At 32.0% G+C, this 26290-nt stretch overlaps 1 protein-coding gene and 1 long non-coding RNA gene across 2 annotated transcripts in view; one reads left to right on the top strand and one right to left on the bottom strand.

Annotated features, from left to right (window-relative positions):
* Positions 1–422: 422 nt before the first annotated feature.
* LOC126868645 (uncharacterized) lies at positions 423–3057 on the top strand. Its single transcript, XR_007690670.1, has 2 exons — positions 423–2243; positions 2304–3057. It is a non-coding gene; the product is annotated as an uncharacterized LOC126868645 (long non-coding RNA).
* A 2551-nt stretch (positions 3058–5608) lies between these two features.
* LOC126868643 (netrin-B-like) overlaps positions 5609–26290 on the bottom strand; it is a 106580-nt gene continuing 85898 nt past the window's right edge. The window contains exons 3-7 of the mRNA XM_050624352.1: positions 19531–19680; positions 18106–18201; positions 7456–7524; positions 6576–6786; positions 5609–5845 (exon numbers count right to left, since the gene is read on the bottom strand). Coding sequence (XP_050480309.1) covers positions 5701–5845; positions 6576–6786; positions 7456–7524; positions 18106–18201; positions 19531–19680 — 671 coding nt within the window. The 3' untranslated portion in view covers positions 5609–5700. The remainder of the gene's footprint in view (positions 5846–6575; positions 6787–7455; positions 7525–18105; positions 18202–19530; positions 19681–26290) is intronic.

Here is a 26290-nt window from a genome sequence, read left to right as displayed (position 1 = left end):
TTTGTCAACATGTTTCATAAGATCTAGCCAATTTAATCTGTGATTAATCCAAGTATGCATTCGAATTCTTAACAGTATTTCTTTTCCAATGCTGTAGAAATTTAGTTTACTTTGCTTAGATTAGGATTTTTCAATAAAGTAAGGATCAATAATTTTATTCTCGATTCATAAGCGATTAAATTGCACGTTGATGCTTCGCAAATACTGATAGAAATAATAATAGTATACCATCAGAGTATTATGTTTGTTCTCTATGATTCATGATTATAAATTATGACTGCTTTTTCGAAAGATCCCAAACGTACTGATTCACATTCTCTTGATTCGAGAACTATTATAATGTATAATATATAGGAATAATAGTAGATATGAAACATTTCAATATATACAAACGTTATGTGAGAGGTCAAACCAATTTGTTTTTAATATTATATTTTTTTTTATTCATAGGGGAAACGAAATCTATGTATGGAGTTTATAGATTTATTTTGGGAAATTTGTGGGCATTATTACATAAATATATGTATGAATAAGAAAGGTAGAAATAAATCAATACAATAGGTCTATATGTTCCTTATGCATTGTATTTATTATTCATACAACTAATCACATTTATTACACCACAATACACAACGATACACTTAATAATTTAATCGAATCTAAATCGTAATCGTGGTACAACAGTAATCGATTAATAATGTAGAGGTATAAATAGCACACTTACTGTGATATCGTGTATATTCTACGATATACATACAACTGGTCAAGAATTTCGTAAAATCTCGGACCTGTAATCGGTATTCTTCCATCTACAATACTATCGCGCGAATCATTCTTAACTAAACGGTGCAGTTTTTGCTTTTAACACGCTCGAAGGAAATTGAACAACGGAACTAACAATAAGATCATCTTACTTCTAGATATGCTGTAATTATTTTGTGTAATGACACCGAATGATCGTTAGTTCTCAACTGTTAATTTTTTGCAATCTGCCTTACAAATATATCTATATATGTATGTATATAAAGAACAAATTTTTGTTATCAATCGATGTTGCATCTTTATAAAAACGTCTTAATAAACCTAATTATTTGTTGCTACGAAATAGTTACGCGAAGTATTAAATCATCTTAACGTGTAAGGATAGTTTTCAGAATGCAAAAAATCAAGGTGTTACATCATTCTAATTTCTAAGTCTCTTATAAAAGGATTGGAAGATGCGTTCAAATCATTTTGAAGTGATAGAACAGAATTAAATATGCGTTTATACTATGCCTCGTAATATTACAAAATTCGATCGGCCGTGACATCTTTAGCAATTTGATCGAGATATTATAATAAGCCACATCGATCGATCGATCTTCCTTGTAATGTAATACATCATCCTGTACGTATATCCTTTCTTTCTAACACTCAAATATATGTACTAATTTCGTGAATAGCTGATATATTCTTTACTTATACTAAAGCTATTTTACGTTGGTACATTTTATACACGTAATTATAGCATAGGCGACGGAAACAGTGAATCTTCGAAATAACGTCTCGCGAACAATGAGATTACAATAATTAAAATATGATTCTCTTACAAAAATTCTCTTGCCGTTGATGTCGAACAGTGTTATTTCAATCGAATATTATTAGTCGTGTTCATTACTTTAATTTTTATTTACGTGACTCTTTTTTAGTTTTTTTTTTTTATAATAGAAATCATAAATTTAGGAGAATAATCCAGTTTCTTTCAGATATACTTATAATATTTATTAAGGAAAACAAATAGAAAACATTTTTTTTCGTTTATGATACTTTCTATCAGAATGAAAATACATTTTAAGCGATTAAGTAATTAAAAAACAAATGATTAGAAAAATATTTCTCTACCTATCAAACCTCGTAAAAAGGGTCACATAAACGAAGATTAGAGTACGTATATCATCTTACGTCGGTTTTATATAAGTTCGCTATTACGATCACATGAACACATGCAGCGTTCGGTATTTATTCATATCGTAAGTACATTGATGCATCGTTGATTTTGATATATAAAACGATGCTTAATCATTCTTCAATCGAGGAGGCAAGATATTGTTATTACAAATCAGAATTATTTTCGCAAATTTTTTAAATTGATATTTTATTCTAAATTATGCTACGGATGTTTTGCTTCGATTGGTTTTAATAATAACTAATGAAGAATTTCTCTCTAATATTTTTGAAGTAAATTTTCTTTTTACGTTTTTTACGTTTTCATGGTTAAAAATGATGAATCGTATGTTCCGTTTTACGAGACGGAATTTTTATAGCCGTGAATATTATAAACTAATCAAAGTTGATTGACCGATAGAGATCTTTTGTAAAGAGAATTTTCACGATTTGAAATAGAAAACGCTAACAAGTATTGAAATAAACAAGTACATACAGAATGTCTTAAAAGTAATACATATATTGTATTCACTATCAAAATTTCAATTTTGATGTGCATGACAATAAAAATGCATAGAAATGCTTGGTAAAATAAATTTTGCTAAACATTAAGCTTGCAATTAATTGAAAAGTTGTTAATTAGGCAAAACTTTTAGTTTCGAATTTAAGAAAGGATGAATATCCAGCACCCTATATACATGTAGCTAATATAAATAAAATCATAGTTTAGGAAACGATTGAAAATATTTGTTGTTTATTTGAAAGATGTTGATAAGAAAATTAATTGTCGAATATTACAAATAAATTTTTTCGATATAGCTGATTTAAAAAACTTTTAAGGGAAATTATAAGATGTACGTGCCTGTCACTGTTAGGAACTTATTTGTTAAGCAGGACAATTATCATAAATCATTTTATTTAATGTACCTGTATATGTGAATGTTGTTATAATTAATTCCACTTAACGATAAAGTTTTCCATTTCATTTGTAAAGTTTCCACAGTTGGGTTATTTTTTATTGTCGAAGTATACACGAATAACATGCAGGGAAAACAAGTTTTAAAATTCGGAAGAACAATTGATTATGTTCATGTTATGTAAAATTATAAAAGGAAATTTCTCATTACTAATATACACATACCCTTTTGTACGAAATTTCATATTAAAGCGCATTAAATATACGTTAATTAAGTAAATACCGTTTCCCTTTATGTCTTGTCAAATTTTATGACGACAACAAGGTTAATTTTAATCATCGTAACATTTGAAGCTACGACAATTCTTTTTGCAGCAAGTAGTAACCGATCATTCGATGAATAGTTATTTCCACACATTTCGAGCTTAGCCTCTATATTTCTTCGATAATCGTTACTACTATTATTATCTCTACTGCTACCAATAATAATACTAATAATAATATCAACTAGAAAAGAATCTTAATAATTTATATAGAAAATGTACAAGAAAATCTACATTCAACGTACGCGTATATCTTTATAAATGTGATCGATTTGTGATAACCGAATGAGAGAAGAATAAATAAATTAAAAAAGAAGGTTATACTATATGAGAAAAATGGGAAGTCTGAGAGCGGGGAAAAGACCATGTACAATGTACAACGTTGTAAAATCTTATTGTTAGTCTAATTGGTGGCATAACTGCAATAAGAGAGATGAAATATCGCTTTGGAGGAACGATTTCTCAAAGAGTTTGATGTACATGACATAAAGAATCTTTTGGACAAAACACCATGTGTCCACATTTTTGTCAATAATAAAACTCAACAGAATTTATAATATGTATACATACATGTCATCAAATAAAAGGAAAATAAGGTAGTAAAAACTTGTTTATCTGAATTCTCGTATATAAATATTGGCAAATTACAGGCAGTGTTTGTGCACAAATATTGCGTACATTTCCAATTATTATGTAAATTATACATATAATAATATTGTGTATTGTTATTTAATTGAATATATTGTGCTTGTATAATAATTTACTTTACGTAATTTGCGTATTATAGAAATACAAGGTACAATAGAATGTACTATAGCACATATTTGTTGCATAGCTATACGTACTCGTATATGAGTGTTTTATAAGCTAAGAAAGGATGATAGAAACTTTGATTTTAGTTAGATTATACATATCCTAAGAATTAGAGAAACAAGTTTTTGTTACTTATGTATATATATAGTTTATTAATTAATAAACAGATTTCCCAATTGCATGAAATGAATGCGTTCTTTCTATTTTTTGACACATCTTTAATTAAAGTAAAAGAAAAAATGAAAGTATTACGAATTTACTAATAAAATCATTATACCGATTATTATTCTTTTGATTACGCGTGTCAATATTGCATATTCTTCGCATTCGTAGTGTATCTGTATTATACGTAACAAACTATAAAAATGACATATTTGTACGAAATGGTGGTTACGGCTGATATGCATATAATTCTAATTTACTACCGAATACTGCACATTTGATTCATTTTATTAATACATTTAACGGCATACAACATTCTTATCGATTTGTTTCGCACATTTTGAGCAAAATGTTAAATTTGGGACTTAAAAACGTTAGGTTTTAAGAAAGGTAAAGTATATACGTTGCTTGATATTCAAATTGCAACGTAGCGTAGTAAAAATCAATTTATGAATTATAATTTGTAGAACGTAACTTCCTTTATTGTAAGTTATAGTGCGATCTCAATTTCTTCTGGTTTATGATATAAATTGAATAGAAAAAAAATATAAACTATAAAATTCATAGAAAATGTATACATATATCGATATAAGTGTCTAACTAAGTCTAATTTAATACAAAATATTGCATTTTTGGTTGGATGAAATGCATGTGAGAAATGTTGTTGTTGCAATATATGTATACACAATTTTTCCAAATTTCTAGAAAATTGTTGCATATTCTACAATACATTGTAAAATAATAGAAATCTCTAATTAGATATACATACTTCACGTGTTTTATTACCTAAATTATTTAAAAAGTTATAAAAAATACATACAGAGATGCGTACATATATTTACCTACTATCTCTCAAAGATGTGAGAAACATGTACATATTTCCATATAGACCAGATATAGCAAATTTTAGAACATGCCAACTAAAATCCTAAGCTCAAAAAAAATATGTCACCGAGACTGTTACATTTATCAAATTTACAGCTTTATTTATAAAAATTGTATAACATAATATACAAAAGTTATAAACTCTTAGAAGTATGTTAACGTGTATTTGGAATTATTTGTCAGAAAAATCAACAAAAATAACCAAAACATTAACGAATAAAATTAAGTTATCAAATAAACCGTTCATCATTTTATTCTATATAGATTTTCCTTTCTATATTGATGATCCTTGACGTAAACAATTTATTAACTTTGATAAATTAAAAGTCTCTGTATGCAATATAAAACCAACTTACGCTCTGTTCACGTGTATTTGGGTTCTCACTTGCACTTCATTTCGTTTGAGTTTCTTTGTTACTTATCATTAATCTTAGGACGTCGTCGAGTATTTTTATTTCGTTCGAGAAATAAGTATGCGAGAGTACATACAGCTATTGGCAGTTTTGAAAATGAATGTGCATCCTTTTCTACGTACATATACGAGTAAAGTTTTAACTTCTGTTTCTCAATCTCTCTGGTTCGTTCATTTTCTTTTATTCCATCTTTTTCTTCTCCGCTGCTTGCTCTATCTTCCCAATCTTTCTCCGTCTAATTTTCCTTGGTGTGATGCAAATTAGTTCAATGGCACGATTTTGCCCTCCGCTGGAAGCGTCGCATTCGACGATGCCACTCGTCGCGCCATTCGATCACAATCGACCTCTGCGTCACTGTCAGTCCACCTTGACCTCCGCCATCGCTTTCTTGACCAAGAATCAAGTACGATCTGGAAATTTCAATGGTCTAACTAAAAAATCAATTCGTTATTGTTTATCATCCCCTAACTCTTTATAACTAACATTTCATTTGCTTAGTAGGTGTAAAAGAGAGAAAAAATACAAATTAAAATGCAATTCATAAGGTTATACTTTCTTGGTTTAATCGACATAAATAGATCATTTGATATTCAGGATAGTGAGATAGTGTAAATATTAATACGATGCAACAGTACATAGTCATAAAACGAAATAAAATTAAAAGATTAAACATATGGATGCACATAGCTTTACAAATGGTTAACTTGCCTCGGTATATTATATTATTTAAATATTTTTGTAAATTCTTGATCCATCGATATTTTATTCTATTCCAGCCCTTTTTAAATTAACATATTTATATTGTAATAATTTTATCAAGTATGTGAAATTGCTTCTATTTTTAGCAAGAACATTCATCATTACCGTTTTAAATAATAATCTGATTAAGTTGTATAATTCGATGTAAAAAGTATGAATAAAGAAAGTATAGAATCCAACCTTCGAATGTTAATTTATTAATTTTGTTTACATCACATATATACTTACTTGTTCCTTATCACAATATTTTATGCTTTTTCTCGCGGTAATTATTTTAAGATATTTTTTAGAAAATACGCTTATTAAGATATTATTGAAGGATTTCTTTAAAATAAAAATTTTGGTTCATTGCAAACTTTAGATATGTATCAAATAATTTACCTGTTTGGCTTGATTTTCGGGCATCTACAGGCTAAGTCGGCCGAGTGTACGTAAAGAAACACGTCACCACGACGAATCCTCGAGTTTGAAGATTTTTTATAAATAAAGTCAACATTTAAGGTGAAACGTATCCAAACAGAACCAGACACGCTTGTTCCTGCTGGAGAGCCATCGTTCTTTTTGTGTCTATCTGTTATCCTACCCAGAATAGCTGAAAGAAAAAATATGGGGTAATCTCTTAGTTCTACCTGTTTTTTATGATTTACCGTATTTACATATTTTACAAGTTTAAAAAGGTGTAACGTTTTTTAATTTATACATTTCGTTAATTATGATCTCTTGCTTAACACGATACATAAGGAATTAAAAAGATTTGCTTCATTTACGGTTACATCATTGACGTACACGGGTAAACCAATGGTTCATGGTGCAATGAATTTAAGTTACATTACGCCATATGCAGTAATACTACTTGTTATTTCATTTGTGACCGGAAATCAAGAAATATCGTCACTTTACTGCTGGTTGCATAGCAAATGAATCACGAAGGAGTATGATAACAGTAAATTCTGTTAATTTTACCGGCGATCTTAAATAATTACGTTTGCTAAATGCTACGTTATGGCTAAAGGAGAGAAAATAGATGACGCAAAGAATGTATAAATAATATGAGAATTTGTCTATATTCTGATAAGAATTTTTTATTGGAACTGAAAAAATTGCTTGTCTTTTTAATAAGCACGTAAAATGAGGATATTTATATTATGAGAAAGAAATAATGGCAATATCTATGTATCATTTTTTACTTTAAACAGAATCTTAAAAATTCTTAGAATTATTTTTTGTAGTGACACATAATCTACCCTGATTGCATACTTACCATAATCTCTTTTGCAATACTTGTTCAGGTTCAATCTTTTAGTGCTGGCTCGACATTTTCCACATTGATCTATAACAAACAACATGAGAAATTGCTTATAGACAATATACAAGGATTTATATACAAGAATATGCAAAATATTTTTAGCTAATGTATTGTTTTCTCTATATACATAATTATAAAACGTTTCATATATAGACAGATTTTTGCCACGTTTCATACGTTTATTTCTGTTTGCATTTTCATTAGATTTTCAATTGCATCTCGATTGATAACATATCCCCTTATTAAATGGCAAGAAGCAACAGTTGTCCCTCTTGAGAACCGGGAAAGGACCTAATCGATCTTGCTAATCATCGACTAATAGCTTTAACGAATACAAACTTATGGACACATATACACAATATAAACTTATGGAGGATATTATTAACTAGGCTCTGATGTTTTTTGTGATCTCAGCATATTGTATCTAAATTTCAAGGTAGATTTTCATAATCTCAACCTAGAAAGCAATATAAAGTCACTTCAATTGCTTACTATACATTCGGATTATAAATGTGTAGTAGGTGAATTCGATACTTCAATTATATCGTTGGTACGTATATGTTCTGTATTCAAAGAAGAAACCTTTTTGAAATTTTATGCGTTAGTCTATGGTTTCTTATTTGTTAAACTGGTTTATAGGACGTAATCAGAATAGTCAATAATATTTTATTAATACGCTCTATTATCATTATTGGGAACAGTTGTGGATGCAGCTATCCATTTATTATCTAATCATTTTATCCAACGAAACGATATCCATCTATACTATTATCTCAAACGACATGGCCACCGTACAACGTGTCCTCGTCCCGAAGTCCCGCAATTAACTTTCTTTGGAATATGTTCCAGTGTAACAGCTCTTAGCCTGATCATAACTAATCATCTTTGCGAAGGATATGCGTAATATGCTTTATAGAATAATAATGCATCGATTGAAGAAACATTAGGTTTACTTTATGTAGCAAAACGCTATAATTTTACACGTTCTTTTAATTCACTATACCTCAGGTATTATATTTCCTTCGTGTTCATCGATTATTGTTTCTAAAAGCATTGACTAATGTTAGTTATAGAATATTAACAGCATCGTTATTTGAGCTTAATAAATTGTTTTCCTTAGTATACAAAAAACACATACCTATATACACATACTATATACGATTATTTCAATGTACTCAAAAATATTTTTTTTTCTTGTTTAATAGAGTTTTTTTATACGACCATCTATCTAGTGATTTGTATAAGACAACGGAAGCTTTATTTTACAGTAAATCATTGATATCATTTGGTGAATTATAACACGAAGTACTTGCCTATTTCAAGTACATACAAATCGACATAGAAGCGTACTATATCAAAATGAAGTATATATATTACCGAAAACAAGACTAAAGCAATAGATACACGATTTAAGATACATCAGATTGGTGTACATGAAACGGACTGATGATAAAAATATAGAAGTAAGGACAGAGAGTTTGTAAAAAGGATTGAAATAAACACAAAAACTTCTGTTTGTAAATTTCATGCCGTTTTAATGAACCGTAGGCTCTCTGCAGGTCGATAATAGAATCCGTACAACGTACCGAATCCCCCGAACTACGAATCCAAACTACACGCAACCAGTACACACGCGCTTCGCTCCACTTCGCTTTTGCTCGTTCGTTGGCTAACCAAATTAAACGTAATTTGAATTTCGTTTGAAATTCAATCGATGTTCCGTTGGTAGACGGGTTCGCGTTATCTAGTAAAAAATAATGAAAATTCTACGCCCGTACCAAGTTACGGTCACGTTCGTCCATGCTCGAAACTGTCTGTCGATATTTCAAAAATTTTAATTCTGTCAAACAAAATACCAAAAAGAACAAATCGCTCGGAGAAACTTTTCGAACGTTGATATTTTGTGCAAACGTGACTTTTCATTCTGTTTTCAATTTTCCATGCATGTAGCATTTCTATGAGATAATTCTCCTGGCTTGTAACGATGGATCTATAGAATGAAAATTCATTAAATAAATTAATAGTGAAATTGGCAGGTAGTTTGATCTTAATTCCTTCGACCATCGTCTGTAAAATATTTCTCAAAGAAGAGGCTTGCAATTAACTACACAGCAATATTGAAATATCGATGGAAATTTTGGAGGCCTGGTCAATCTGATAACTTATAATACTTATATTCATACATGGTAATGATACATGTACAGTTATATTTCCTAAAGAAGTGTGTGCAAGCGAAAGTTAGTCATTTCGGGCAAGTTCAAGTTCTATCAAGTTTTATAGATCTTTAGATTGTAATACTCAAATTTACGAACAAAAGATGTTATTAGATTGGTCTTTGCTATAATTTATTTGTACTGTAATGTTGTTTCTATAAGGAGCATAATTTATGGCATTACCATGTACATAAATTTTCTTGTCGCATGTAATTTCTGTTACGAAAGAACACGAAATTAAGCAGTGCTTCTTAGTAAGAATTCGCTAGTAGTAGACAAATTTCGTTGGCAGCTCGTTAAGTATACCATCGAATCAATTAACCGAATTACGAAATGGATAATATGAGTCGAAAGCGAACCAGATATGCCGGTTAGCTGCTATGCCACGAATCGATCGTGATGGCAGAGACCTCAGACCATAATCCGTTTAATTCCTGACTAACGAGACATCCTTTGTGTCGATTAACCCGTGCCAATCGGCATCAACCGAACGAGCAATAGCTTCGCCATCAAATGTATCCCAAACCGTAAGGTCCGCTTTCCGATCGAGCGATTCGATCGATCGAATAGATGCACCTCGAAACTGATTTCAGTTGCTCTCCTCGCCGCAATGAGTCCGATGGTATATTGCAATCACCGAACAAACCACCTAAATCCAATGTTCCAGACCAAAAGTCAGATGCAACCGCAATCCTCTACAACTTTATGTCGATTTCTACGTAAGGCGTTACGTAAATTTTGTCGTGATTTAACAATTTTTTGTTCTCTTTCTTTTCATATGTCAAACGATGTATGAACAAAAGAATAGAAAAGTATGCAGATTACAAGAATGGAAGATCATTCGAATATTTACTATTATGTGAACATCGAAATAATTCACTTTTCATATGTATCAATATACATATAAAAATGCATACGTATAAATATTATTCCAAAATATATTTCATTTCATACTATTTCATTCTACCTTGTGACATTCTTATCAATTTTTAATCATTTTAAAGATATATATGTCTTCAATATAGCCTTAATTAGTATATATATCCAATATAGCCTATATTAGTATATGTATCCATCCTGCGCAAGTACTTGAATTTTTTTTTCTTTTTCTTTATTTTTCTTATTTATTCCATCTTTACGATTCATGTATCAGTATGAAGGGAAAATTTCAATTTTCTATTGAGAAATCAGAGACCTGTCTCTGCAAGAGATGTTAATTTTTATTTAATATTCAAATCACGATAGATTGAGTAATGCTGGACTTCTATTTTGTTTGTGTTTTACGCGCAGAAATTACCATGGGTTATTTCGTAAAAAAGAAATCTTTTAACATAGATCAGTTTTACATTTTTTCTAAATATTCCCGTTTCTTTTAGCGCTCGAATATAGGATGCACGCGAGGCATACTCGCAGTCGTAAAGTAACGTCTTAATTATAAAAGGGTCTTGTGGTACGATGCATGCCTTACGAGGCACCCTAAGTATCTTACCGCGTAACGGCCGAGTGGGACTTTAATGGACGCGTGGGTGCTTGCCTGCCAGTCGTGACAGTGTAGAGTGTAGAGAATCTACGGTTTTTCGTACGACTACCTTTTGAAACGCCCCCACCCTTGCAAGGGTAAGCGTAAACGGTGCTTTTAATGCGATGTACTTTCACGACGAAATTAAATGACTGGAATCATAGTCTACCGTTTAAACGAAATTTACATAGACATTTACTTGTCATCATACCCTCTAGTAAGTTGCGCCAACGCAACGAGTCGAGCATTTGACACTAATACCTCTAACTTCTTTTCGGTAGGTATTGTATGCGTTTCAAATCTATTATCGTTTGCTTCGAAAATTCATATCATCAGAGTTTCTAGGGAATTTTCTAATTTAGGTTTTACCTGAGATAAGTACAAGCATGTCTATTTGTCATTTTTATTACGTATGAACTTTGTTGTATAGTTAGATATTAGTTCGATTTTATTATATACAATACAGTTTTATATTACGTATGGCTATATTAAAAAGGAGAAAACCTTTTGTGAAGAAAGTAGTATCTAATTGTAAAGTAAATAAAAGTAACAAATAATAATTTTAGAAGAACGATTCCGAACTTTTTCATCTTCGCGACCACAATCTGTTTTCCTCGGGTTTATATAATCAATATGTTTCTATTGTTTAAAAATTATGGAATTACCTATTTATTGTCGTTGAAGACGTTCGTAACTTCTTACTCGTAACATAACTGAAGAATTTTTAAGTTGTATACGATTGGTTATATGTACATATTTACATTTACACGTAAAACAATTATTTTTAGCAACACATGCACATTTGTTTACGCATTTGCTATAACATTATTTTCATCTAAGTTTAATAAGACTTTTTAGAATTCACTTATGGGTACAGTATAAGATACTTTTTTTCTATCATTTACTATATATTAATCATCCTTATTATGATTCATCTAGGGATTTTGTGCGACGCGTAGATGAAACGAGACAAGTTTAGGGAAAGTTTCATGATATTAGAAGCTGAGGCGCGACCTGGAGTAATGGAAGTTGAATCGCAGGGGTGAAGGGAGGAGTCAATTAGTCTTGATTTAAATTAGCTACGGCGGCTGGTAATTAACTTTGGTTTAGGGCCCAACCGGCAAGCCTGTACTGTAATAATGAAGATAATTATTACGATAGAAGTTATCATATACCGAGTGATACAATATTTTAAGAATATTCCAAATACATAGGACACGCTATTATAAATATAATATTAATTTTAATATTAAATCTATAATGCTAATAACATTATAGATATATTATTAATATTAATATATTAATAATTAATTGTGATACAAAAAGTTCTTTTATATTAAGGAATAACTTATATCACTAATATTCAAATATTTTGTAAATAGGGTAGTTTTATCCTACCTACTCTATTGTATAATCATTAATTAAATAAATTTTCAAAATCTAAAAATTACTTTCAAGATTTATCAGCTATTAGAAAGCAATCGCGGTATCGTCGAGAATATATATTATCGAACTAAATTGTGAAAGGGTGACACGATGAGTTTATCATGCTGTCAAACGTCCCCTTTGGCGAAATGCGTGTTCAGCTTTAATAGTCCACGAAAAACAGATCGATTGCTCATCGTGAGTACGTAGCATTGACAAAGCGAAAGGTCATTTCCTTCGAAACATTCTTTTCGTTATACGGATGTACACCATACATCGTAAAATTCTTCCCACAAATGGACTTGTAATATAATGAACGTAACATCAAGTAGAATTGATTCGATTAGCGAATTCCAATTCAATCCAGATATTAATAGAAAGTAGACGGTTTAGTAAGATTAAATTTGTAAGATGTCTGAAAAATTGTACACAGAATAAATTGAATTAAAATACTTGTAGACATTTAAACAAAGTGAATTTCGATTTCTTTTGATTTTTATTTTGTTGTTTATTGTGGCATGTAACGAAAGGATACGGCCAGAGCTACTTTAAAATGCATCCATGATTGCGGAAAAGGAAGAAAACGGGAAAGAGAACGAATCGATGTGATGTACAAACAGTACCAGGGCTATGTTTCCTGAAATGGAAGGACCCTTAGTGGGCGTTTATTCGAGCGCATACGCAATACGCACAAGCAATAGGTTCACGCGTCGGTACAGTAAGCGAACTGTAAATTAACTCGCTTTGTAAACTAGACAACAAGTTTATCTCTGCTTCTTTCATACTGATGCTTCTTTGACGCGTTACACGTCTATTGTTTTTATCCCTTAAACCAATTAATTTCGGTTATTTTAATAAAATCAGGTAAAGTATTCTAATCGGTGTCGATCATGTTATTGATCTCCTGCCTTTTGATTTCATTAACTGCTATTTCTAATCGTACCGTATCACGTTCCGTACGTCATTTAGTTAGAATGTCAAAAGAATGCTACAAGTTACAATGGATAACTAGATTAACTAAAGCTCAATTATTATTGGGGACTTAAAACATAAAATACGAATTACACTTTAGATTTATCATAAAATATATGTTATATATTTGAAGGTAGTATCTATTAAAATGATACATATCTTGTAAATGTACTGAAATTTTATACATTTGTCTGTAGCCTATGTAACCTATCTATAATATACATATAATATTATGAGTTAAAATTTTTACACATTTATTTTATTAATAAAATATGCACATATTCATATACATTTACAATTTATCATACATAGAGCTTTGCGCAAGAAAGGAATAAAAGCTATTAAAGATTACATTGGGAGAAAGTTGTAATACTAAAAATTATGTATATAGCATCATATTTACAATATGCCGAGATACGATGCAATGAACCTTTAAACAGAAAACGGCAGTTCTCTCGATACATAGTTATTTAATGTCAATCTCATTTATCTGAACGTTAATACTGATTCGTTATAAACAACGTGGATAGTTAAACGTCAACACGATGATAGTTCTACTTCCTTTCAGCATCAATTTTAGGTTTTCCATCGAATTTTTAACGAATTTACGAGGTGAAATCGTAACTCACCGGCAAGCTGGCTCGATACAACGTAAGTACTAACATGTTATTACGTTCAGGTGTATGGCAGGGCAGAAAGCATCGATAGCCGTGGGCATTCCGTTTTTAGCATCGCGGGCTCATTGTTCATAAGCGTTGCAAACTAGTAGCTGGAGGATACTCGTCGCTCCTTCTCGAATGCTATTCTTGCAAGGAATAAGAGCATCTCGTATCGCGTATGCAGGCGTGCATACATCGCATCGGGAGTATGCATCTTGCGTCACGAATCGCATCTATATGTTAATGTTGCACGCAACCGCGCGCGTAATTCTCGTTGCACGCACCCACGCACTGGTTCCGTGCTTCGCTGCCGATGCATATGAACGCGATTGCGGAAATCCTGCAATCCGTCCCGGGACTATTCCAGTTCTTTCGATCACGGCAAATTGATATTAACACCCTTTATCTATACTAATTGATGTACATAAAATATTGCACCTGAACGATCTTTATTATCATTTCCTCTAGCCTGCGGAATCGTTTAATTGTAATCTCATGTACTTACAATTAGAAAAGTTCTGCTTTTCAATATTCGACGATTAAATGGTTTCCAATTCTTAATAAATTACAATATAAATTTTTCAACTTTTTTTCGTTATATTTTATATGTTTCGGTAATACATTTGATATCGTGTAAATGAATATACAATAGAATAGACTTTCTATTCTAATATTCCTAATATTACAATTTCTTTATAGTAATAACTTCAAACAATAATGCTTAAATTAAACAACAAATTTAATAATAAAGTCGTAATAAAAAATACGTTCAAGGATTTTTTTGGATCACAGAGCTTTTTATTGAAAGTACATGCATGTTTTACATGGTCAATGTGTAGCGAGTTCAGTGGAGTGCAAGTACTTTGATTAATACATATTACTCTCCACAAATATTACTTTCGGTAGTCAATGGAAATTGCAAATATAAATTCAGTTATTGCATTTGCAACAACCAAGTAGTATCACACCATAAATTTAAATGTTATGTTTCAATTACTCAGCAGTATATAGCAATATCGAATGAAAATTAAAGAATTGTTTTCTATAATTTGGAAATGTTTTATTTTGTATATTTAATATTTAATCGTACTAAACAGTCAACCTCTCGCAAGCGCGATCCCTTGCTTTTCTTTTTGAATGCATATGCAGGCAGTCGATTAATTCTTTTGAAAACACTCGAACGTTATTAATTATCGAGCGAGCTGACGCTTGAATATAAGTTCACAGACAAAAATCCCACATTACGGCCAACGTATCAAACATGTAGTGCACAGCATTATACAATAAGTATATCCCTTGTTATCCCTAAGAGTGCAATTCTACTTAACTATAAAACCTACGGGCTCGATAATGGTTTTGGGTATGTAAGTACTTGTAAGGCATTCAATCGCTCCGACGGGAGTAGTTTTCCTTTACTCATTTCTCGAGCTAACAGAACCAAATAATTTCCAAATGGAGTCGCGTCTACATGTGCACATGGAAGCAGTGCAGCGAAGACGCGTGGAAATAAACGTCGGACCATTAAAGGGTCTCCGTACAAATGTATATCTGAGACTAAATAATAACTTGGGAACCAACCCTCCTGTATCATTGCGTTCAGCGACCACTCACGGGAGGCGTAGGAGGGGGAGAAAGCTTACCAAAAAGAGAAAAGGAGTTAACAAACGGAAAGGGAAACGGAGGTAAAGGGAAACACCAAACATGGAGCGAGAAAGACAAAGACAGAAAACATGACAAAAATACAAAAATATTGCAAGGAATATAAGGCAAAGACGAACAGATGGAATATTAATTTTGAATATAAGGAAAGCAAAGAAATAAGATTGCTTGAACGAAAATACAATTCAATTTAATATTCCAGATATTGCGTTCATTTCTTAACAGGTATAAATTGAAGAATCATTTATTAAAAAAATATACCGATTTTGCCTTTGTAATATATATAATGGATAAAATTCACAAAACGGAGTAAGTTGTTTGTAGATTTGAAGAGGTGCTTGTTCTATATTATTTTTAAAATTATCGTTACCGTTGAAAAATGTTATTGTCGCTGGTAATTACGGACATTACTTACGAAAAGCTAAAAATTATCTAAGGAGGTGTTTCTCCGAGGACGTATTTACACTACTATATCTTTCAGAATAACAATGCTGTTCGTAAATAGGACTATTGGTTTTATTCGAAGGAAATACATCATTCATCAGCGACAATAACTATATCTACTCTCATAAAGTTGAGCTCCTCTTATCTGCAAATTATTGCGTCGAGATGGTAATATGTAATAGTGGGAGTAACTGGAACCTCGAGGCAATGATATGATACTTGATCCTACTATTGAACATGTCTACGAGACAGGATAATGCGTCGTTATTTATTGTTGTTATACTCAACATATTTCTTTTGATAACGATACTCATAGCTGAAATTTGTTAGTATTATCTATAGTAATAGAGCTGACAGAACGAAGGAAAACGAATAAGAAGTTTAAGATTTATATTAATAGTACGAGGAATGCATATGTATGTATATCTTGTATGTACTAATAATTGTTACATAATTCTGCAATTAAGCAATATAGTATGATTACTCTTACCTTTTCCTTTTAATCTCAGCATTTCTCGAGATAGAAATTTGAACATGTTATTGTATTTCCTTTCAGGATTATTCGTAATTTCATTAACCAAAGTAAACAATATGAATATGGTATAGGTACTTTCAAAAAAATGCATTTGCTTTAATAATAATTAAACATGTGTATTATTACGTTACTAAATGGTAAAAATTAGAAACCAAAGATTTTAGAACGAATAACCGATTTAACCGTAAATGATTACATAGACAATTTGATTTGATGTTACGATTTATTCCTGTGTACACACTACACACGTGTGAATAAAAACGGTAAATTTTATGCTCGTACAACCGTACAAGTAGGCCGTTGGAAACTTAGAGCAAATGGGCAAGCCGCAAGTGAGGGTAGCTTTAATTAAGCCATTAGGGTGGCTGAGAGGCTGCGACCAAGCGGCTAGACATTCCAACCCTCTATTCCCTCTCTCTTTCTCTCTTTTTACGTCGCGTCTGCCAAATTAATATTATGCTTACATTCCATACTGCCACGTGGCAAGCGAGTTTGTATCAGTATAAACATTCTAGTCTGCCTTCTCTGCATTTTCCTATATGTATGTACTGTGAGCATTTCTGTTTGTAGGAATATTATAGCGGAAATTACAAATAAGTTAGATTATTTTCCCGCTACAGACAAATGTTATTATTTTCTATGTACTTTCATATATGCGTATTTCTTATCGATCGCTTTTCATGTCGTTTATATTTAGTTATCATTAATTCATTAATAGATCAATATATCAATTATGTCAATAACGACTAATAATCAGTGTTATTCGTATTTATATCGGTATGTTAGTATGGTTTGTTGAGAAACGTAACAAACAGTCTGCATGTATTTACACGAAACAGTTATAGCTTATTGTTAGTGCTAAAGTGTTGTTTGAAACATACATTATGTATAATTCTCCACTTTGCAGTCAAATCACTATATACTCTATATATTACTTCATTATAGACGTTTAGAAACAATGAAATAGTTGTTTTTATTCATTTTCTTCCCTTAAAGTCTCGAGTCTCGAGTCTCGAGTCTCGAGCCTCAAGATATCATTCGTAAAGATTACTAATACGCGATTAATAAATGGTATGTTTCACAGTCATGGTATTTTTCCCACGGGGAAAAAGTGTCACGTATCAAGAATTAAAGCAATTTCATAAAACACGTTACGTTTGTTGATTTGATATTACTTACCAGCTCGTCCATCGTAACCGCGCTCGTCGTCGTCGTCTTCGTGTTCTCCGCTCTCCTCACCAGCTGTCCCTTGAGTCTGCACAACCCTCGGTATTTCTACGAGAAGGAAAATAAATGTGAAATCGTTGACGAAAAGTTACACTAAATACAGCTCGTATCTCTTCTAAAAGGCTACACGGTTTCCTCTTTCGTATTCGCAAATTCTGCCTAATTGGACGCGCGATCGTGCGATAACACGTTCGAACGGTCGCGTGTTCCTTCTCGTTGATCGATCGATCGCTTCTAAAAACAGGACGGCTACGGTCGAAAATTTCATGCCATTTCTTTTTCTTGCGTCTCGAGTGATCCTTTGCTGTCTGAACTGTTAATGGAATGTTGAAGTTTTCGTGTGTTTCGTTAGATATCGAGTGCCCTAATAATGAAGACTTTCAATTGGATCATTGTTTTACTATCCTGCATTGCAGACTTGCGTTGCATTGATTGCGTTGTTAACATTTATTGAAAAATCCTTACATTTTAGTTAAAAATGAAGTAGATTCAAAATTATAAAAATACTTATGTACATAACTATACTTTGTATATTTTAAAATCTTATTATGCATATTTCGTTCTATTTTGTCAAAATTACTACATCACTCTACGCAGTAGAATTCTCTTTTTTTGTTTGTTATAAGAAATATGTGAATAGGTCGTATCCCACATTTTTTAAAAAATTACGTGTTTTACTATTCATAGATTACATGCTTGTTAGTCATAATAAACCAATAACAGATGTACAATACTATTACAGCAAATTCTTTTTGATATAAGAATAAACTTTCACATAAAATATATTCTAACATTTTTAGAAATTATTTATATCGACTGTCATACATATTTATGAATTTCATTATAGAAGGGCTATATTTTTATGGGCATTTAATTAATAAGAAGGTAATGAATACTTCTTGATCGTCCAGTGTATCGGAGAATGCTTCAGCTTTAATGCAAGGGTCTCTATGTGTATAACAAGTTAGGATAAACTCTATAGGGAATGGTGCTCTGCGATATACTGGACATAATTAAGTCTGCTACATACATACTTATATATATATAAGTATATATACGCAGTACATATATATATATATACGTAGTCAATTTATTAGATCATCAATGGTGTAGAAAAAGGTGATAATCGGTCATAAGAAATATAAACCGCTGTCTCGAGTAACAATTTAAAGAATGTTATTAAATATTAAATTATTATTATTATTATCAATTTCCAATATATCTGACTAATTAGTTTCGAGTACGTATTTATCTCGTAATACATTAAACATTTGATGGTATCATATAAGATACGTAGACCTTCTACTTAAATGAATAACAACACATGAAATATGAAGATCTTAATGCCTTAAGGCTTTAGGGAATTTGTATACTTACTGATACAAGGTGCAATGTGCGATCTACTCTGTTGGTAACCTCTGGCACATCTGTTACAAGTGGTACCAGTTACTCCGTCTTTACACGGACACTGGCCAGTACTTTGGTTACAAGTTTTTCCGGAAGCTCCGATCGGATGACAGTCACACGCTGTAACACGCAACATGCAAAATAAGGGATGGTTAATTATAGTTATATTATTAGTTGTAGTAAATAGTTAGATATATCCAGAAAATAATTGGTGTTATAAGCTTTTATATAATGCTAAACACTCCACGTGCTTAACTCGTGTTACTTTTGATATACATAATACTAATAACATAATACCATAACATTTAACTTTCAAAAAATTTAAGTACGGTAAATATTTTCCTTTATGAGGTTTGTGATTTTATTAATAAGATATTATGAAAGAGTTAGTATATATGTCTTGCTTTCTGACTAAATGCACGATATAACTACATAAAGAACAGAGATACAGATTCTGCAAGTTTGCGCTTGTAATAAGAAAATCTGTAAGAATCTTTGCAATCTATAAAAATCACCAGTTACAGATGCTACAAAGAGTTTAATACAGTACGAATAACACGTACCTTTTATCGTTTCGTAAATCTAACGAAAGTCAAATTAATATTGCTTTATAATGATCTATTACCTAAACAATTAATTATATCAAACTACAATTACTTAAAAATTAATAAGATCGATCAATTTCATCAATTTATTCCTCATTTCCATTCTTTAATCACCTTTTCTTTCAATAATCGAGCGCTAGTCACGTGAAAGTTATAATTCCCAATGTCACTCGTTTATTCATTGATCAGTGTTTTCGCATTCAGCGCATCCGGAATTAAGAGAGGTGGAAAGAGGCTAAAAGCAAAATCGAGGGAGAAATGTTCGCTCGAAAAGCCAGCTTGACACGTTCCTTTTGCCCACTTACTTATGCAAGCTCGTATTTTTCATGCGAGAGAGACACTGAAAAGCGGTTAATTACGATTGCACTTCGAGCCGAGTGCATCACCGCGAAAATTTAGGAGGAGACTCTCGAAAGCTCTGTCGGTCGTTGCTCGTCTGCATTTCCATTTTTCCTTCCCTCTTGGCTCACTTCTTTTCTATTCTATCTCCACTTACAATTGGCTATGGTATTACTATTTTACAGTAAAACTGTTATTGTATTTGTATGCAGTATTATAATGAGCTTGTTGCTCGTCTGTGAATACCTACTGATCTTTTCATCTTCCTTTTCTCCTCCCTTTTTAAAGTTTTACATGCAAATATTACAAATATATACGATATATATATATACAAATATTGCAAATATTACAAATTTTAATATTTTTCCTTGACTATTTACAGCTAGAGATGTTCGACTAACGTGTGCCGAGTGTTGTACCTAATGACATTATTTTAATATTTCTACATCGATCAAAATTGATACATTGAACGAAGAATGACTAGGACAAGTATAATCTATTCTACTAAATTGTACAATAAAAGACCTGTTGCTTTCACGATTAAATTCTACTTTTCGGTATCTTTTCAGCAATCGTAAAGTATCGTTTTGCAGACTATTCTTAGTAATTCTTCGTTCGAAAGTTTAAATATTTTCTGCCAGTATGATTTTACTATTTGCTACTTAAAATTATTATGTCATCAAGGACTACATCGATCATCGAAAGTTGGGAATAAAAAGGAAGCACACGTAAAAGTGGGTGCTCGAAGTATTTTCAATTTTCATTTTATTAATTTTAAAATTACATGCGATTGCGAAAAAAATAAATGTAAAATAATTCGGGAAAAGATATTAGAGCGACAATGAACGGCGATGGTCAGTCCAAATAGGAATACAATCTCTACAACATGAATACGAAGTGACCATTTGCACTTCCGCGAAACGGATTAATCTTGAGGAGACTGCCGAAGGGACGAACAACCGGTTCACGCTTCTTCCACATTCATACCATGAGCACAGAAGAGAATTTTAACCGTGGCCAAATGAAAAAGTGTTCGAGAAGTTAGCAGTAGTATTCTCAAATTAATTTAACAAAAGCAGATAACAGTTTCGCTTGTCTCTTTAAATCGTTATTTATTTTTACTTTTTTTCATTTCGATTATTTTTTATTATAGATATTATCATTTATTTTATTAACTATTAGGAATTTATACTTATCGTACAATAAACTAAACGTGTCCGTGTATAGTGGTAAATTATAATTTCTATTTTGTTTATTTCTGTTGTTGCTTTGAATTCATTTTTTTTTTTTCCTATACAGCTCGTTACGAAACGTCAGCCGCGAAACTTACCACCACTGACGCGAGAGAGTCGATCTCCAGGAAATCAAACCGTCATGTCAAATGTTTTTTTCGTGGCGATCCTCTCAATTATCACGCGGCCATTTAAACGCGCGTGTTCTCTGCATCGACTGTAACAAGGCGTAACGCGAGTAAAATGTAAAATGCTCATGATTTACGAGCGGTGCATGTACTTTCTTTATTCTCGTAGGTGTCTCGGAGTCATGTTTATATTAGCTAGCAATAAGTGACACGCCGGTATGCCTGCTCATTTTACAGGCGTAAACGTGAGTTACGGTGCTCCGTTGTGCTTCCTGAGCACGCTATTCGACCGATCGTTCCCCGTGACCCTTGCGAAACGCACTCCGACGGTTTGTATCGTTGCATGCATCGAACATCGATCCGTGAGAAATCTGCGCACGACGTTCTTCGATCAAGTTATCCTATTAAAATGGTCCGTGTAATCAGGAATTCGAAAGTTTCCAGCCGATCTCGAGTCAGTTTTTAGCAATTTTCACATTGCACGTACACGCGCGTTTGTTGTTTGTTTTCCTTACATATGAAAATGGGAAAATTTATTTTATTCACGAATGCGTTATTTTAGTGTAAAGTTCGATTAAAGTCGTTTGTTAAGTCAGCCGCGTACACACTTCGAGACTTTGATCTCTCTATAGCCTTTAATCGAAAAGAAAATCAGATGCCTGTTCCTGTACTCTGAGCCGAATCACAGAAATTTCTCCACCATCGGAGCTCAAAGCGTTTTCATTCTTTTACGAGTTTAATGAGAATTCACGTTAAATAAAATGGAACTATCGTCCTTCTGGAGCTTTTAACAAGAGAGTCTTTCACTATTTGACCTTGAAATGCAAGTCGAGAAAACATTTCCTCCAGTTTTCTACCACTTCGTTTGTTATCTTATGGGAGTGAATGAAACTCTGTGTTTTCATCTTCGATGTGTTTTGTAACAATAATGTAAGTATTTTCGTTCTTAAAGAGTTGGAATATTCTATGAATATTGACGACATTCTTTTCATTTTTTGGTTATTTTGGTGGAAGAAGAATCTTAGAAGAAAAGAAGGCTACCATATATGTACGTGTATATGATACTATTTATATGATTGAATATTTCGGTGTAATATTGAAATTTGAAGTAACAAAACAGAGTAAGTATTATGAATTCTACATTCCAACATATAGCTTAGAATGCTAGCTTACAATATTTGAAATAAAGTTTTGATCAATTTTAAAATAAATATTAAGCTGATTCAAGGAAATATAAAATATTATACGATCCGACCCTCGTACTACGAAGCGGCAAAAAATATAATTGCAATGGTGGAAAGCGCAAATGCTGCATTCGTCGCGAATACGGTTTAACGCGCTGGAAAAGCAAAAGAGGGAAAGACGTTCATAAATTCAACTTACCAGGCCACTTTTACAACAGTAGACCTACACGTATTTATATCCGGATATCTACATGAAATTGTTAAGGCGCTTTAAGCCGATTACCGCGGAGGGTCAAGTTGGCCTTGCTAGGTTTCTTCCTCGTCGTACTCTCACTTTCCCTCGTTTTTTAGACGTTGAAAAAGTTATGGTACATTAACGAGTTGAGTGCATCAACAAACTTACAAAAGGGTTTTAAGGGATTAACCAGAGTTATTAAGAACGCCTCTGTCGAAGGGGAAAATGCAATAAAGAGCGTTCACTGCTTCTAATTCCTGTTTCTCGCTTGCTTCTTGATTTATCCCGACGGATTTGTTCTGTTTTGCATCTAAAAAAAAAGCTATGAACTATACAAATTCGATTCTTGTCATGAAAAATGTTTGAGACATGTTCGCCAAACAAATACAAGAAATTACTTTTTACGCCTTTATCTTTTTTCAAGTGGCGATAACAAGATAGAGTATTTAATATAAATTATAGATCTCATTTTATTATAATACACACACACACACACATTCTATACATATGCTATACTTTTATACATACAAATATATATCAGTACACATATATTATTATTGCAATGTAAAACACGAAAAGCAGTGAATAAATATTAAAACAAATATTAGAAACGTACAAATATCGTGCGAAACTGCTACAATCAGTAACAATCACAGATCTTTTTGTTCATCTATTTCTTTCAAGTAAAAGTTATATAGATAGTAATATGAAATTTCTGATAAAATACAACAATTGACACCTACTCGTATTTAATAGTAGTAATAGTTATAAGAGTAATTATATTACCTATTCGTTTACATTCATTTTCGACGTGAAAAATCATAATGATTAACTTCCTAATTAATAATTGATTAAATAGGCGATATGAAATCCCTAGCACGTGTTTTGCATCAATATTCCTTATTATTTGTAGGAACACTACTTAAGATAGCGTAAATCTTTACGTGTCCACTCAATTCGTTTAAGGAAGAAGATGGGATAAATCTGGCAACGAATTTGCATACTGAAATCACCCACTTGTTTTTGCTCGCAGCAGGTAGCACGTGGGTCGTTTGATGGTTACTCTCTACCTACGTTCTTCTTCAGTCTCGTAAGATCACAGCACCCTTCGTTTCGACTAACTGCTGTGTATCAACAACATCCGGTCCCAGATTTGGTTGTAAGAAACCTTGCAGCCTTCGGTAGATGAAAGCCAACGAAAATACTTTTCAGCAAGGGAATTCGTCAAAATAAAATTGTTTGTCGTCTCTTGGGAAATAAGAAAAATTCATCTGCGTAAACCACTACTTTAAACTCGCTGTTATAAATTATATTTCTTATTTTATTTATACGAGATATTAATGTTTGTCTTTAAAAAATGAAAAATAACGTGAGAATAACGTGTATAACAGAACGAATTAAGTAGGTGCAGTAGTATATAAAATGTGGAGTTTTATACATACATCTCGGGTTATAAGAAATTTTCAGCTACTATTCGACTTCATGCGCGTACGACTCGTTAAAATCAACTTACGTTTGTTGAAATTACGTCACGCTATAAGTGAAGTCGTAACGTAAACACTAATGCAATGGATCGTTTTATATAGATGTGTAGGATATCGAGTGGAAAATTGACGCCTTTCGTTATGTCGCTGAAAATTGATAAAGCAGAAAGACTTGTTTTGAGAAATAGACACATCGATAGATGGATAGCAATGTTTTTAAAAATATCAGATTACTTCCGATAAATTACATATTACTCAGATATTACATTAATTTTTAAAAGACGTTACACCAACTATCGTTATTATTACCTACATTAGAGATTCTAGAAATGGAAATAAAAAACACTGTTCTTTTAGAACTATAGAAGATTCTTGAGAACCGAATAGGAAAGGACTGGTTCTATCTACTGTTCCCTGGAAGAGAAAACAAGACGATATATTTTTATTTTTGAATAAAATTCGTTACGAATATGTGACACGATATTGTGATGATAAAAAAAGGGATGCCCGTAAATTTCATGCGCCTACGAGATTAAAGCACTTGAATGGACGAAACACGTGATACTGAGAGTAATAAATGGATCGTACAGAAAGATAGTCAATTAAATCGAGAACAACGATCGGTAAATGCGGCGCGTGGATGCCAGCCAATTTATTAATCGGATTATCAGGCTGATTTCCCTCGAGTAAACCTGGGTGCGGGTTGCTCGATAATGTCGATCCATCGAAGCCTGAACAGTTCCCCCTCTGTTGATCTCGTCCCTCTACACTCCACATTCTACTCCATCTTTCCAAGGAAATTCCCGTTGTCTCTTACGTCGAGGATGTTTCTTTTTTTCCCACTTAATAAAACAAGTGGGAAATGGCATGTGAAAATCCAGTTGTATTATCTGCTTTTTGATAGAAGAACAACGTTTCTTAGATTGTCAGCTAGCTGAGTGTTGCTCAAAGACGCTTTCTTTAAATTCAAGATTCTTGTCAAAATCGAGGTTGCTTCTTTTGTAATTGGAACATGAATTTCCGCTTGAAGAATTAAACTGATGTGAAAATTCTTCTGTATGTCAAAGATGTGTCCTTTGGAAAACCTAATAGAAGTAAAATATGATTCATCTTGGAAAGTATCATTATTAATCATTAATACAGATATTTAAAAGTAAATTTAAAAGTAAAAGTCGTAGATATCTTTTTAAAAAGAGGGTTAGTTTTTATATAATTTTATATTTAAACGATTTTTATATCTCGATTCTAAAATTCACATTCATAATTCGATAAACATTTTTTTCCCAAAGCATATTTGTTTAATTTTATAATAATAAAATATTTTCAAATAAAATTCTCCATCTTAACGTATTTGATAAAAACTCGAATTATTTGTTATTATCGTGGTAAATCGTCCACTCTTTTCCAATCGATAAAGTCTAGTCCTCCCCAGGACTTACGGCTCATTTGACAGCCGAATTTTCCGAAAATTCCACGCGATCCGAGAAGCCTCGATATCATTCGGTCGTTGATATATCGAATAT

Source organism: Bombus huntii, chromosome 8 (assembly GCF_024542735.1).
Source record: "Bombus huntii isolate Logan2020A chromosome 8, iyBomHunt1.1, whole genome shotgun sequence".
NCBI classification, from domain to species: Eukaryota; Metazoa; Arthropoda; class Insecta; order Hymenoptera; family Apidae; genus Bombus; species Bombus huntii.
The sequence above is the reverse complement of the archived record's forward strand: the minus strand, read 5'-3'. Positions and strand labels throughout refer to the sequence as shown.